This window comes from Agelaius phoeniceus, chromosome 19 (assembly GCF_051311805.1).
Source record: "Agelaius phoeniceus isolate bAgePho1 chromosome 19, bAgePho1.hap1, whole genome shotgun sequence".
NCBI lineage: Eukaryota > Metazoa > Chordata > Aves > Passeriformes > Icteridae > Agelaius > Agelaius phoeniceus.
In genome coordinates this window covers 5,566,432-5,580,194 of record NC_135283.1, presented here as the reverse complement: position 1 = coordinate 5,580,194, position 13,763 = coordinate 5,566,432, and the positions used below count along the sequence as shown (strand labels likewise).

Below are 13,763 nucleotides of genomic sequence, written 5' to 3'. Positions count from 1 at the left end.
TGCCAGAGAAGTGGCTTAACAGAGAGCAGCAGCTGCTTAACAGCACACCCCCATGGTTCGTGACAGAAAGGAAAATTGCTGCATGCAATTAAAATGGATGAGGAAAAGTATGATGTCACAGGAAATAATTCTTAATTTCAGAATTTGGCAAAATCAGTGACATTACTCAGCTCACAGCATTAAGATAATAAGGGCACAGCTTGTCAACTGTCTGGTTGCATGCTGAATTTGAAAGCTGGCATTTAGACACGTGCAGTTCCATCAGATCTGGCCTGGCTTCTCACTGGAATAACGCTTCAGAGGGTTATAACCTGTTGTTATAAACAGGGAGGGGCCACTTGAAGCACAAATTCAAGGGATTTACAGAGCTCGAGCTCCCCACAGGGAGGGGCCACTTGAAGCACAAATTCAAGGGATTTACAGAGCTCGAGCTCCCCACAGGAAGGATTCAGCATCTTCCCTTTCTTACAGTAACTGAGACCTTCTGGAAGGCCTCTCAAAGCCCTGAGGGACTTTGCTCACACATTAACAGCCTGTACCCTCACTCACCCAAGGAGTGACTGCATCCTTGGACTCCTCAGCCTTCCCCTCAGGTTTCTGGGATGGCTCCTGACAGCTTTTGCTCACCAGTGACCACCAAGGGGCTGAGGTGGCTTCCTCAGCCAGGACCAGTGACAAAGCAGTTCATTTTTCCAGCAGGAATGCCAAAGGTTTGGCTCTCTTGGCTCACACCAAAGTCAGACCTTGCCATCCCAAGCCCTGCCTGACAGGGAGAGCAGTTTCCAACCATCCAAGCAGAGATCACCCAGCTTTTTACCAAGGCTCTGTGGATCAACACAGTGTGGGAATGAAGCAAAACCAGACAAATGTCCTTTTAGATTGGCCTGGCTTCACCTGTGTGACCTTTCCCAGCCTCTCTGAGGCACTGTCCTTGGAGGATGCTCCTGCACAACAACCACCAGACACATTTGACAACAGCTCATAAATGAGTCATCTTGCCTTGTGTATTGTACCCATCCCTCTGGCTACAAATCACAAATATTTACCTGTTCCCTGTTAGAAATTAAGGTCACCAGATGGCACAGCTTGCCTCTGACAGCTCTGGGTTTTTTCCTTCAAGCATTTTGTTTCCAGCTGAGTTTGGACAAGGGCAGTGGAGCAGAACTCCGGGATTCTGAAGTTCAATTAAAGCAAAGTGAGGACCCCTCTGTGGCCCTGAGCTGCTCAGCTGCAGCCAGGGCAGAGAACCATCCATGTCCAGGACTTGTTCCCTCCAGAGAACTGAGTTCCCTGACTTTAAATGCATTATCTGGATGGAACTCAGCTCAGATCAGTCACACAGTCTGCATCGGCTTCTGAACATCCATTTTGGCTTCATCTACAGTTTTAAATAAGAGATTGTCAGCTCCTGTCAAAACACCAGAGCAAATGACAGCCCATCCCTGCAATGCATTTTCCTGCCGCCAGGAATAGCAATCCCTGCCCCTCTGGAACGCACACCCTTCTTGTCAAGCCAGCTCGGCAGCTCCAACAAGAGCAAAAGCTGAAGGATTTCCACAACTGCTTCACTCCTCTGCATCCTACATCCACCGCTGCTATGTCAGCATTCAAAGAAATAATTGCGTATATGTACATGTGTGTGTTTGTATGTAACTCTTTAGCACTCTTGAGAGGATAAAAATGTGAAAACTGAAGCACTCCAGGTCCAAAAACGTCACAAAACATTAAAAAGCTGGATGTATTTTCATTTTCAGAGCTGGCCACCGCGCAGGTCTGGGGCGCACAGACCCCACAGCCACCCTGACCTCCCTCATGGCCCGCGGTGCCCCACAGGCTCCAGGTGCCCCCAGGACACCCAACATCCCCCTCTCTTGGCACCCTCATTAGTGCTGCAGACCCCTCCCCGCCCCACAGACCCCCGGCACGGACACCACACGCTCAAGCTCCATCCCCACAGCCCCAAAAGAGCCCTTCACCCCCCTAAATCGCGCCCTTGCTCCCTCCGCCCCGCCCCGGAACGCGGCGCGCGGCCGTCGTTTCCGCGGGGACGCCTGGGGGAGAGCACCGCGGCGGCCAACATGGCGGCGCACACGCTGCGGGTCCTGTGTCGGCCGCGGCCGGGGCTGGCGCTGCTGTGCGCCCGGTTTTCGCAGCGGCCCGACGCCGGCACCGAGTACCGGAGCTCCCACAGCCTGGACAAGCTGTACCCTCCGCGACAGGACGGAACCGCCGCCCGCACGACGGTCAGAGGGGCGGGGGTAAAGAGGAAGACGGCGTCTGGGCGGGGTTTCGTTGTTGATTGACAGCGGAAAGGTTTATTTCATGGTGTGGGCGGGGTCTTAGCAAGGGGCGGTGTCAACATTGTGGGCGGGGTCAGGGTGAGGGGCGGGGCTTTTAGCGCTGCCTGGGCGTTGGTGGAAGCGTGGCGGAGTGGGCGGGGCTGCCGGTGGTGGGCGGGGCTGCCGGTGGTGGGCGGGGCCGCCGGTGGTGGGCGGGGCCGCCGGTGGTGGGCGGGGCCGCCGGTGGTGGGCGGGGCCGCCGGTGGTGGGCGGGGCCGCCGGTGGTGGGCGGGGCCGGTCCCGTGCCGTGTCCCCGGTCGGGCGGGGCCGGCTGAGGGGCCGCGGGGGTCCCGGGATTCCCCAGACCCCCGGGGTCCCCCGACACCGCCCCCGATGTCTCTTCCAGGAGGAGCTGCAGCCGGCCGCCCTCGACATCCCCATGGGTGAGGCCCCCTCGCCCCGCACACCCGTGCCGGGAGCCGGGCAGACCCCCGAGCACCGAGTCCGTGCTCCGAGCTCGGCCCCGTCCCGGCTCGGCCCCGTCCCGGCTCAACCCCTGTCCCTCTCTTCCAGCTCGCCTGACCGTGTCCTACAGCCGGAGCAGCGGCCCCGGCGGGCAGAACGTTAATAAAGGTGAGGAACAGCTTCTCCCTTGGAAAAATCACCGTTTTCGGTTGTTTTTATGTACCATGTGGCAAAATATTGAGAAGTTGAAGTTAAACAGCATCTTCGTGCTGCTGGACACTTATTTTTCATTGTCATCACCCTGCATTTTCACACAACTTCTGAGTCTTCAGAGTGCTGGAGACCAGTAATAGCACGTTTGATGCTCCTAGGAACACTTACAGGGATCATTCCTGCTACAGATGCCACAGGGGACACCACCTCTATCCACAGATCAAATATAACAGAGCCAACTGGATTCTGAGAGTTCAATCTGCAATAAATTCTCAGCTTAATTCAAATAAACTTAAAATACTGCCTGTTCTGCCATCAAAAATGAGGCAGGCACTGGCTGGCAATAAATTCTGTGGTGTCTAGAAAGGCAAATACCACGACAGGTACAAGTTTGTCTTGTAGAGTGGTGTGTAAAAATACAGCAAGAAAAGAATGGTGACCTTTCAGGAAATTCATCATGGAATCATCCCATGTTGAAAGCCAGCAGAGATCAGGCTGAATTGCCTCATAGATCTGAGGAAGGCAGGCTGTGACATGGAAACAAAGACCCTGTTTTTCCTCCCAGTGAATTCCAAGGCAGAGGTTCGGTTCCACCTGGCATCGGCTGACTGGATTCCCGAAGCTGTGAGACAAAAAATGGCTCTGATGGTACCAACCCTCCCCTTCCATGGTTTCAATGTCTCAGTGTCAGAACATGGCAGTTCCAACCAAGTTTCAGTGCTCACATTACATTTTCCCATCTCTTCAGCACAGGAATAAGATAAACCGGTCTGGTGAGTTGATTGTGACCTCGGAGGAGAGTCGCTACCAGATGAGGAATCTGGCGATTTGTCTGGAGAAAATCCGGGCCATGGTCACAGAGGCGATCGAGAAACCCAGGGTGGTGTCTAAGGAGACAACACAGAAACTCATAGAGAGGTATCTTCATTAAAATGCTCTTTATTTGGGTTCAGGCTATCATGTTACACAATTTAGTTTGCAGCATTTTTAAACAATTTTGGTCATACTCCTTTTAATTTCCTTTTTTAAGGAGTATCACTGATCCATTAGATTTTAACTGCTTAGATTTTAACAGGGACTGTTTCTTTTCTATCTGAGGATGTTTGTTGCTTCATTAGATCTCAAAAGTTGAATATTTAAGTGCTTTCTTTGTACACTGAGGGATCTTTTGATTTTATTTTAGGGTGGAAAAAATGAACCGTGAGCGGCTACGACAGAAAAAAATACACTCAACTATAAAACAGAGCAGGAAGGCAGATTTTGACTGAGAACAGCAGAGATCCAAGGCCTTGGCATTCCATCTTCCTAAAGAAGTGGTGTTGGCAGCTGTTAATGATGCTAAACTCATGAGCTGGATTGAATAAAAATAGCCTGAAAGTGTAAATAAACATATTTAATATCTTCTTTTGTAGCCAGTGATATGCTGTGATGGCTTGTGAATAATTTTTCAGAATAACTATTGTTCACATTTGAAAGGAACTAAAACTTGTGATTTTTGTCAGCCACTCATTTTTTTTAATGTTCTTTGCGTTCTTCAAGCAGCTTTTGCTCCATCAGAGCACCCTCTTCTGCTGAACACAAAGCTACTCTAGATTTTTGGGGAAAGAAAGGGAAGAGTAAAAGCAGTCTCAACAACACATGTAAGTAGAAAATAGAATCTTAAAGCATTAAGTTTGGAAAAGACCTCAAGGATCATCAAGTCCATCCCTTAGAGTATCCTCTGTTTCTTTCATTCTATTTCCTTCCTTTCATCTTTACTCCTTTTGTTGATTTTTGTCTAACCAAACAAAGCACATAATTTAGTTAAACTAAAGCCACATCAGGAATTTGGCAGAAATCTCAACAGTAGGAGACAGAACCCACCCTGTGAGTGCTGGAGGCTTCTGGCCTTTGAGGTGGGACACCAAAATCCTGTGGATGAATCCTCCAGGTGTGTTAGTGAGCCCTGTTTGAGGAGAATGAAGCTCTGTGCTGTGATGTGTTCACCACTGCCAGATGGGATTACTTGTGAGGCTCAAAGAAATCAAAATTATTCCTTTTTTGGTGTTTGACTGGGCCCCAGTGGCCTAATGGATAAGGCACTGGCCTTCTAAGTCAGGGATTGTGGGTTCGAGTCCCACCTGGGGTGGGGAGAGGTGGATTTGTTTTAGTAAAACCCCAAATAAGAGAGGGAAGTCATCCCTAAGGTTAATTTGGGGCACACAGAGGTGTCACAGCTCTGCTGCCTCGCGTTTGGAAGTGGAGCTTTGAGCTCCCTCCAGCAGAATATTTCCATCTGCAAAAACAGCATTCAAAGCCGTGGTCCACCCCAAAATGGAATGGTTGGGGGACGCAGAGGCACTCCAATGCATCCTGACATCCCAGAAATGCCTGCCCTGGCCTCTGCACTCCTGCTCAGCACCAGGACCATTTCACACTTCACCTCATCTCACATTTTCCCCCACCGCAAGCTTTTCTGCAAGGAATCACTGAATCATTCAGGGTGGAAAGAACCTCTAAGATTTATCAAATCTAATCCAGTACTGCCATGTTCACCATCAAACCATGTCCCCAAATACCACATCCACACATGGTTTGAACACTTCCAGAGATGGCGGATCCCCTTCTTCCCTGCCAGCACCCCTCTCACAGGTGCGGGTGTCTGAAGCTCCGTGCTGTGCCCTGCCCTTTACAAACACGGGGATGTCGCTGCTTCCGATGTTTCTGTCACACAGAACGTCCTCCCACCATCACCATGCAGGACAGCACCAGCCTCAGCCGAGCCTCCCCATCCCCAGGAGACCTTGCAGCCAGGATCACCCGCTGCTCGGGGCTCCTTTCCCTCCGATTTGAAGAACTTTGGTACAAGCAAAGGCGTAAAGCCCTGGACGAGCACGTGTCAGCGGGGCGTAGAGGAGCTGGGAATTTCAGGGAGTAAAAACAGATTCGGAGGTTTTGGCTGGTTTAACACCACGAAAAACGCCTCCGTGTGGCCAGGAGGGGCACGACGGAAAGCAGGGAAGCGGCGCGCGGCTGCGGGAAGGGCGCATCGCGTTCCACGCCGCGGGGAACCGAAGGATGCGGAGCTTCCGCGGGGAGAAGCCCAGCCCCGCAGCCGATCCTGGGGACTCTCTCGGCAGCGAAAAGAGTCACCCCAGATGGGACTCGAACCCACAATCCCTGGCTTAGGAGGCCAGTGCCTTATCCATTAGGCCACTGGGGCTGCACAGGAGCGTTCTTCAGGTGCCTCACTTAACTCTCTACTGGCCAGGCGGGCGTGTGGTTGCCATGGATGGGGACGGGGGGGGTCTTGCCCGGGATTTCCGGGACTACCTCGGTCCGAACAGTCCCCAGAGCGAGGCCCCGCGCCCCGCTCCCCGCCCCCTCCATCTCCCACACGTCCCGGCGCAGCTCAGAAACGCCACCGCGAGGTGGGGGTGTGGGAGAGGGATGAGATCCCCGCGCAGCCCCCTCGGCTCCCCGGGAGCTGGCGGGACCGGTTTGGGGGGCAGTGAAGCCCCGAACTGGCCCCGGGCGCCCCGGATGCAGCGCGGGGGGGTAGGTGCGGGGCAGCTGCCGTGGCCGAGTGGGCAAAGCGCTGGTTCCATAAGAGATTGACACAGTGTTCGAGTCCCAGTTTTGCGGTAACAGAGCTTCAATTTCCTGCACTCCGGCTGGATCATACAGCGCTCCGCACACAGAAAGGTGGGCAGTGTGTTGCTATACTCCACCAAAACACAGCAAACTAAAACCTCACCCGAGCTGTCCAATAACTCTCCGAGCAGTACGAGAAAATTCCGCCTACCTTGTCTCAGCCCTTTCATTTTCCAAGAACCGGCCCCAGCTGGACTTTGACCACCTCCCCACCCGTCCCAAGCCCCGTTCATTCTCCCCCGACTGCTACCTCGCCGTGGGGTATAAATTCCCCTCACTGGCAGAATCCACGGGGGAAATCTCACCTTAAATCAAGCGGATCTGCCTCTATTACAGGCACATTTTCTGGAGCTTTAGCCCGCTGAATCCCCACGCCGGCGAGCCGCGGAAAAACGCCCGCCAGGAAATTGAATGTGTCGAGTACTCCCCGTGGCCTTAAACCAACCACGAAAGGACTCGAACCACTCAATCTTCTGATCCGAAGTCAGACGCCTTATCCATTAGGCCACGTGGTCACCTACCGTCAAATCTCTGCCAGTGTCACATGCTGGGGGCTCCCGGGGTGCCCCCCGACACCCCCTGGGTATCCCCCATATTCACCCCGGGGCATCCCACACTCTCCATCCCTCCTGGAAGTGTGGCTGGCTTTCCTGACCCAACCCCCGTGATGGAGGCCCCCCTCCTCTGGGACACCGTGTGCCACTAGGTCACTGTCACTGTAGATGTGACTGTCACAGTGTCACTGTGCCACCAGTGACCATCACTGTGTCTGTGCCACCAGTGACAGGCACCACTACAGCAGAACAGTATAACAATACTGGAAAGAACACCACGGACCTCATTAACCCCCTCTTTGTTCTCCTCCTGCTGCAGCCACTCTCCCCAAAACCTGGGTTTCTCATCTAACCCCAAAAGAAGTTTCCCGAAGTCCACCCCAAGAAGGTATTTTAATTGGTGGTCCAGTACCCAGAGCTTGGATAGGTTCATTGCTTTCCAGGCAGCAGAGCCTCCCACACCTAAGAGAGAAAAACAGCTTAAAAAGAAACTTCACTTTGTGTTTTACTGGTGTGGCATTACCCTGACCACAGCTGCCTTTAATATCCATTAACTCCACAGGAAAAGACCCTCCAGGCAGATTTTTAATGCCACGAATCTGAGAGAGCATTATCCCAAAGGCACTTACGGGGAGGACTTTGGTCCCAGGGCAGCACAGCCAAACGCTGTGACCCCCCTGACCAGCCCCTCATGCAGACATGGTTTCTGGTGGAGTAAAGATTCCCAACATCCCAGCTCATCCTGCTCTGGGAAGAGGTTCCCCACACAAGGTGCACATGAACCAGCATCAATGGGCTTTTTGTTGGGGCTCGGGTGCAGCTGATTATACAGGAAGGAGAGAAAAATGCAGCTGAAATTCTCTGAAAACAAGGGAAAATGCAGCTGAAATTCAAGAAAAACCCAGCTCTGCCCAGACAAAGGTAATTAAACAACTGCAACTGCTCTGCTTTGGTGCCTTCTGGGACACCTTGAAGGATGTCCATGACCGGGCCAGAGCCATCCTTTCACTAATCCTTCCAAAAATCAGCCTTTCATTAACACTTCTCCTCTCATCCTCAGGCCCCAAAGCAAAGCTGGTTGTTATTCCCTCGATCACAGCCTCACCTGAGCTCTGGGACCACACAACTTATTGCACAAAACATCCACCTTTGCATCCAAGCCTGGGGCAGTTTGTAGCAGCTCTGTGTTGTTTCCCTTTTCTGTGAAATCTAAACAGGGGTCACTGGCTGGGAGCAGACAGTCACATCATCCCATCAACAGCGGCTCTTGGCCCATGGAGAGAGCCCGGAGCTGCCACGGGGACGTCGCCGTCCCAAAACACATCATGGACCTCCCCGACCTCGCTCTTTGGTCTTTCCCCACATCAGGCTCGGTGTCCAGGTCCATGGTCGGGCAGGGCTCTGGTCTATCCCCATCTCTGGGCTCTCCCTGTGCATCAATCTCCTCACCTGGCATCTCCCACCCGGATGAGGAATATCTTCCACCAAGCAGCAGCCAGCGGCGGCAGGAGGAGGAGGAGGAGACGCGGCGGAGCTGAAATGGGGAGAAAGAGCATGGAAACGGGGCTAGCAGAGGCAAAACGAAAGGCTCACCCCAGGTGGGACTCGAACCCACAATCCCTGGCTTAGGAGGCCAGTGCCTTATCCATTAGGCCACTGGGGCTGCGCAGGGCGCGCGCCCCGGCCCGCGGGAACGGCCCCGACCCCGCGCTGAGGGGGCGGCCGGGGGACCCCTCGGGCCGGGCCAGGGGAACCGCGGGGCTGGGACGGGGCCGCTCCGGCAGCGCCGCCACCCACCGCGGCCTCGCGTGTTCCCTCCGCCCCCCGAGGGGCAGAGATGCGAGGGGAGAAACGGGAGAAAGATGATTAAAAGTGGGGGGGCGGGGGAAAAAAAGCCGACCACGAAGGGACTCGAACCCTCAATCTTCTGATCCGAAGTCAGACGCCTTATCCATTAGGCCACGCGGTCGCTGTAGCGGAGCCCCCAGTGATGCTGCCAAGCCCCGACATCGCCCCCACGCCCCTCCCGGGCACCGTCGGAGCCCCGGGCGGCGACCGTGCCGGGACACGGGGCCAGGGGATACACCGGGGCCGCGGGGGACACGGACATGCGTGGGGGACAGGGGACATGGCAATGGGACATGGGAGTCCGTGGGGGACAGCGGGGGGATGGCAGGGGACACGGCTGGGGAGGGACCATCCGCTGCCATGGGGAATTCTGCTGCTGGAGGCGGAATCAAGTGTGGGAATTGCTGACTGCAATTGTTGCCCTGGAGCCATTCACAGGATCACAGAATCATGGAATATCCTGGATTGGAAGGGACCCACAAGGATCACTGGGATGACAGCAGAAAAAAAAAGGTAGAAACGGAGAGGAGGGCAGCAGAGGAACACACAGACACATAAAAAAAACCCAGAAGTCTCTGAGCCTTTCATCTTAACTGTGAGGACTCAGAAAAGAATATAAGGAGCATGGGAGATCAGCAAGGAGGCAGAAGCAGAAAATCCATGGGCACATGGAGGGCTCAGCAGGAAATGACACAGTGTGGTCTGCTGGGAAGCAGGACGGGGCTCAAAGGAGAGCAGCCTCCCCCACAGCCCTCAGTCACACAAGCACTAATTCCTGATCCTTTTCACTGGGGTTGCAGCAAACTCTCAGCCCTGTAAATGAGACTAAATCTGCTACTGAGTAGCTCTGGCTCTTTGCCTTTTCTTTGTGGGGATGGGCCCTTTCTTTTCCTCTCCCTCAAATTGTTTGATTCTTTTTTTTTATGACCTTATTTTTCCTTGACCACAACTAAAGGCTACTCCCAAGAGCCAGTTGAGTGCATCAAACCATTAGCAAATTCTTCCTCATAACAGATAAAATGTGTTTACAAAAATCCATCCCTCATTAATAAATATCAAATCAACTTCCACATAACAAATGACGTGTCCTGGATCGGTTCATAAGACTCACGGTACCACTCTCCTCCTTATTTGGAAGCAGGAGATGATGCAGGGAGTTTTTGTAGCCATCCTCACCTTTTCTCTTGGGACAGGTAAGTGCAAGGGGGATTGAAAACCTTCGAGGAATTCTGTTCCCATCTGTGTGAGAAGGGATTTTTGTTTGTTAACACTGTTTTTCACATCCACAGCTCCAAACCCTTTCTTCTTTGATGCATCCTCACAGGTTGTCTGATGTTTTTGTGTTTCAAGTGGAATTTTCTTTCCAGCAGGGGCTGCTCCAAAGTACCTCTGCACCTACTATGATGTTGTTGACTACCTGAACATCTCCTCTCATGACAAGCTGCACACGTACATCCTGCCCAAGATAAACCTGAAGGAGCCTGTGGAAGTGAAGGTGGATTTCTTTCTGGTGTCAATTCTCTCTGTGGTAAGGACCCAAAATGAGTTTTTACAACAGGAAACTGGGCTATTACTAGGCCAGGGTTTGAGTCTTCTGACAGCAAGGCCACAGGGGTGAGAATCAGCCCCTTCCACTTCAGCTTTCTGCTGTTGGAAAGCACTTTTGGAAGATCCGGACTATTTTCTCCCACTCCTTCCAGAAGTCACATCCTGACAAGCAGCCTGCTTAGCAGGAGGCTCCAAACACCATGCAGTGCCTGAACTGGGCAGTGCATTTGCAGGACACTGCCATGGAAATGTTAACAATAATCTATTATTTTTCCTAACCATTGAACTGTGTGCTCCCACTCTTCAGCCGTAGGATCAAGAGCCATGAGCTCTCTTCCCAAGCCCCATTATTGCAGTCTGTGCTCAGGGAAGAACTTCTGCATTGGATACATCTAAGACAATCAGCTAAATATCTTTGTTTCTCCAGGTGGAAAAGCTCCAGACAGTCAGTTTTTACTTCGTCCTGAACCTGGTAGGTCCCTCAAGAGCGTTTCTCTCCTGATGCCCAACACAAAGTCTGGTGCCCAGCCCAGAGCTCATCTCTCTCCTGCAACTTCTTCCTTCAGGAATGGCAGAACCCTTTTGCAACCTGGGACCCCCGGGATTTCTGTAACATCTCTGAAATTGTTCTGCCCATGGATACGTATTGGTCACCCCCCATCTTCATCTTAGAGCGGTACGTTCCCCTTTCATTTTTATCCACTGGCTTCGCAGAAATACAAAGGATGCAAACTGTTGGTTGTATTATAGGAAATGTGATAAACTCAGATGGCTAAAAGTTGTTCCCTTGAGCTCTCTGTAACCGAGAGCCTCCTAATTTAGATTAATGGTGACCACAGTTTATACAAAGCACTTAGTGGCTCTGTAATACTGTAACAGCTCCTGAAATTTCCCATCTGGGCTGCAGCTAAAACCGAGGGAGCAGCAGAAATCAGCACTGCTATGGAATAAAGTGACCTTTAATAGTGTGTGGAAAGATACCAGGCAGAGCACTGAGGGTCTGACAGAGGGATGGGTACCTCCACCAGCTCTTCAGAGGGAGAGAGGAGTGGGAGGCAGAGCTAGGAATGGGCCCCTGCCCTGGTGAGGGCAGGAAGCAGAGGACAGAGAGGTAGGAGATGCTCAGGAGGTGCAGAGTTACAGCAAACCTTGATCCCAAAGGGCTTAGGAACCCATCTCCCAGACCTGGTTCCTCTCTTCCTGTGCATCCCATGGCTGGGTGATGGCTCAGAGCCCCCCAACAGGGTGCTGACATCCTGGTTTTATGGGACTGAGGCACAGGCAGCATCTCAGGCTCAGTTACTCTCCCTGTCTGTTCCCTCCAGAGTGAACGGGCAGAACCCAGAGCTGAATTACATGGTCCTCATGCACAACGGCACCTTCAACTCCACCCGGCCCTACCAGGTCACCCTGACGTGCAGTTTGGTGATCTTCAAGTTCCCCTTCGACACCCAGATGTGCAACTTGAGCATAGCTTCATTCCTCTACCCAGGTACAGCTGCAGGCTGGGCTGAATTTGGAGGAGGACTAGATGAAATGGGCCCTGGTAACTCCTGGGCTCCTGAGCAGCATCTCATGCTCACAGCAGGGTTGAGGTCATATGAGACCAGGGAAAATGAGTTAAAATGCTGCCATTCTGTCCTGGCACATTTCCCAGAAACATCTCTGGAACAATCCAGATGTTCTGTGGCAAGCCCCTCCCAGGACTGGTTTCTACAAACCAAGAGCCCCAAGACCAGGAGGCTTCCTGCAAAACTGCTACTTGTTCACATAGAATTTTGCAGGACTGATCTTTAAACACACCTGAAAGCCACAGAAATGGGAGAAAATTAATCATAGAATCCTAAAGTTGGAAAAGATTTCCAAGGGCATCAAATGCAACCATTAAAAGGACAGTTTCAGGGATTCAAACTGCAGTTAGAGTTCATCCCTACAGGGAGGGCTGAAATATAAGCAGAGGTGACACAAAATCTCCCCAGTCCCATCCATAAAGGACAACTGCCCTAATTCAACAGATGTTTCCCCTCTGATCCACATTTCCAGAGGTCCAGTGAAGCCTCTTCACAGAGACCTTTTTAATTTCTCCCTCATGGGCTGAGAAACCCAAGCAGTGCATGAAACCTTCCCCCTTCCTGTCTGCATACACCCTCAGTTGGGTGGGAAAGGGAGAGGAATAACTGACCTCTAACAAATTCCTAAATTCTTCAACTTCCCTTCCCCCTCTGCCTCCTGCCCAAGCAGTAACAGACTTTGTCATGAAGACGAGACGGACACCAGCTGAGATTGTAAGAGACAGCAAGAGCTTAATCCTAACTGATGGAGAATGGAAGTTTACCAACGTGAGCATCATTGAATTCACAGAAATGATGGATGACAAAGGATTTTCTGTGGTCACCTATGTGGTATGGCAGCACTTCCATATTATATTGCACTGATTTGGCACCAAAAAACCCCCAGTATAAAACATGACCATTTTTTACATTAGGGGACCAGCATTTGTCAACACATTGAGTCATCTGCTCATCAAATTTTGCTCATCTTCCTTAACAGATTTCCATGGATAGACGACCCACTCTCTACATTCTGAACTTGATCCTCCCAACGTGTGCCCTGTACTTGCTGGACATGGCCGTGTTGTTTGGTCCTAGCTCTCTTGAGGAGAAAATCAACTTCCAGATTGCCATCATCCTCGGCAGCTCCATGCTGGCTGTGATTCTCAACAACAGCCTCCCAACTTCCTCCAACAAACCACCCATCATAGGTACCCACCTTTATCAAATAAACCCCGATTTTCACCCAGGTACCAGCTCTAAGGGAGGTTTTTGGGTGTTGATAGACACATTCATGAACACCGAAGTCATGAACAACTAAGCTTGATTAGCTTGCTGGAGTTAGGCTTTCCCTGTTCCCCACCAGGCAATGGAATGTAAGAAAATGCCAATTCTCCAGAGCTTTCTCTGTTTTCCTGTTGCTCTGCAGTGGTGTTTTTCCTGGGCACCTTCCTGCTCATGATCATGGCTGTGTTAGACACCTTCTTCCTGTTGTACCAGCAGCGCAAATCTGGGCGCTTGGACAAGGTCCTCAGGAGCTTCCAGCAAGGTAAAACAGCCCATAACACCTCTAACAGAGGAGGTTGGGGGCATTTTCCTGCATGTTGGGTCGAGCCAGGGTGGGTCTCCTCAGGGACAAACTGTGCCCCAGGCAGTGTGAGCCATGGTGGCCC

At 52.1% G+C, this 13,763-nt stretch overlaps 1 protein-coding gene and 4 non-coding genes across 6 annotated transcripts; 2 read left to right on the top strand and 3 right to left on the bottom strand.

The window, feature by feature from the left end:
* The first annotated feature begins 2,038 nt into the window (after nucleotides 1–2,038).
* MRPL58 (mitochondrial ribosomal protein L58) lies at nucleotides 2,039–4,368 on the top strand. 2 transcript variants are annotated; one of them, XM_054645116.2, is made up of 6 exons: nucleotides 2,039–2,243; nucleotides 2,686–2,722; nucleotides 2,853–2,912; nucleotides 3,523–3,605; nucleotides 3,706–3,875; nucleotides 4,141–4,368. In XM_054645116.2, the coding sequence occupies exons 1-6, from the start codon at nucleotides 2,079–2,081 to the stop codon at nucleotides 4,223–4,225; spliced, it is 600 nt and encodes a 199-aa protein (XP_054501091.2). In that variant the 5' UTR covers nucleotides 2,039–2,078; the 3' UTR covers nucleotides 4,226–4,368. The 2 variants fall into 2 exon arrangements, with proteins under 2 accessions (XP_054501091.2, XP_077044442.1); XM_077188327.1 differs by having other exon boundaries at nucleotides 2,039–2,258.
* A 644-nt stretch (nucleotides 4,369–5,012) lies between these two features.
* On the top strand, nucleotides 5,013–5,085 carry TRNAR-UCU (transfer RNA arginine (anticodon UCU)). The gene has a single exon. It is a non-coding gene; the product is annotated as a tRNA-Arg (tRNA).
* A 1,001-nt stretch (nucleotides 5,086–6,086) lies between these two features.
* Nucleotides 6,087–6,159, bottom strand: TRNAR-CCU (transfer RNA arginine (anticodon CCU)). The gene has a single exon. It is a non-coding gene; the product is annotated as a tRNA-Arg (tRNA).
* Nucleotides 6,160–8,734: 2,575 nt separating this feature from the next.
* Nucleotides 8,735–8,807, bottom strand: TRNAR-CCU (transfer RNA arginine (anticodon CCU)). Its single transcript has one exon. It is a non-coding gene; the product is annotated as a tRNA-Arg (tRNA).
* A 233-nt stretch (nucleotides 8,808–9,040) lies between these two features.
* Nucleotides 9,041–9,113, bottom strand: TRNAR-UCG (transfer RNA arginine (anticodon UCG)). The gene has a single exon. It is a non-coding gene; the product is annotated as a tRNA-Arg (tRNA).
* Between the last annotated feature and the right edge of the window lie 4,650 nt (nucleotides 9,114–13,763).

What these genes read in the sequence shown, in the direction of transcription:
- MRPL58 (XM_077188327.1), top strand. Translation starts at nt 2,079, where the DNA reads ATGGCGGCGCACACGCTGCGGGTCCTGTGTCGGCCGCGGCCGGGGCTG. An exon ending in CGACGGTCAGAGGGGCGGGG is followed by an intron (nt 2,259 to 2,685) that starts GTAAAGAGGAAG and finishes TGTCTCTTCCAG; the next exon opens with GAGGAGCTGCAGCCGGCCGC. An exon ending in ACACAGAAACTCATAGAGAG is followed by an intron (nt 3,876 to 4,140) that starts GTATCTTCATTA and finishes ATTTTATTTTAG; the next exon opens with GGTGGAAAAAATGAACCGTG.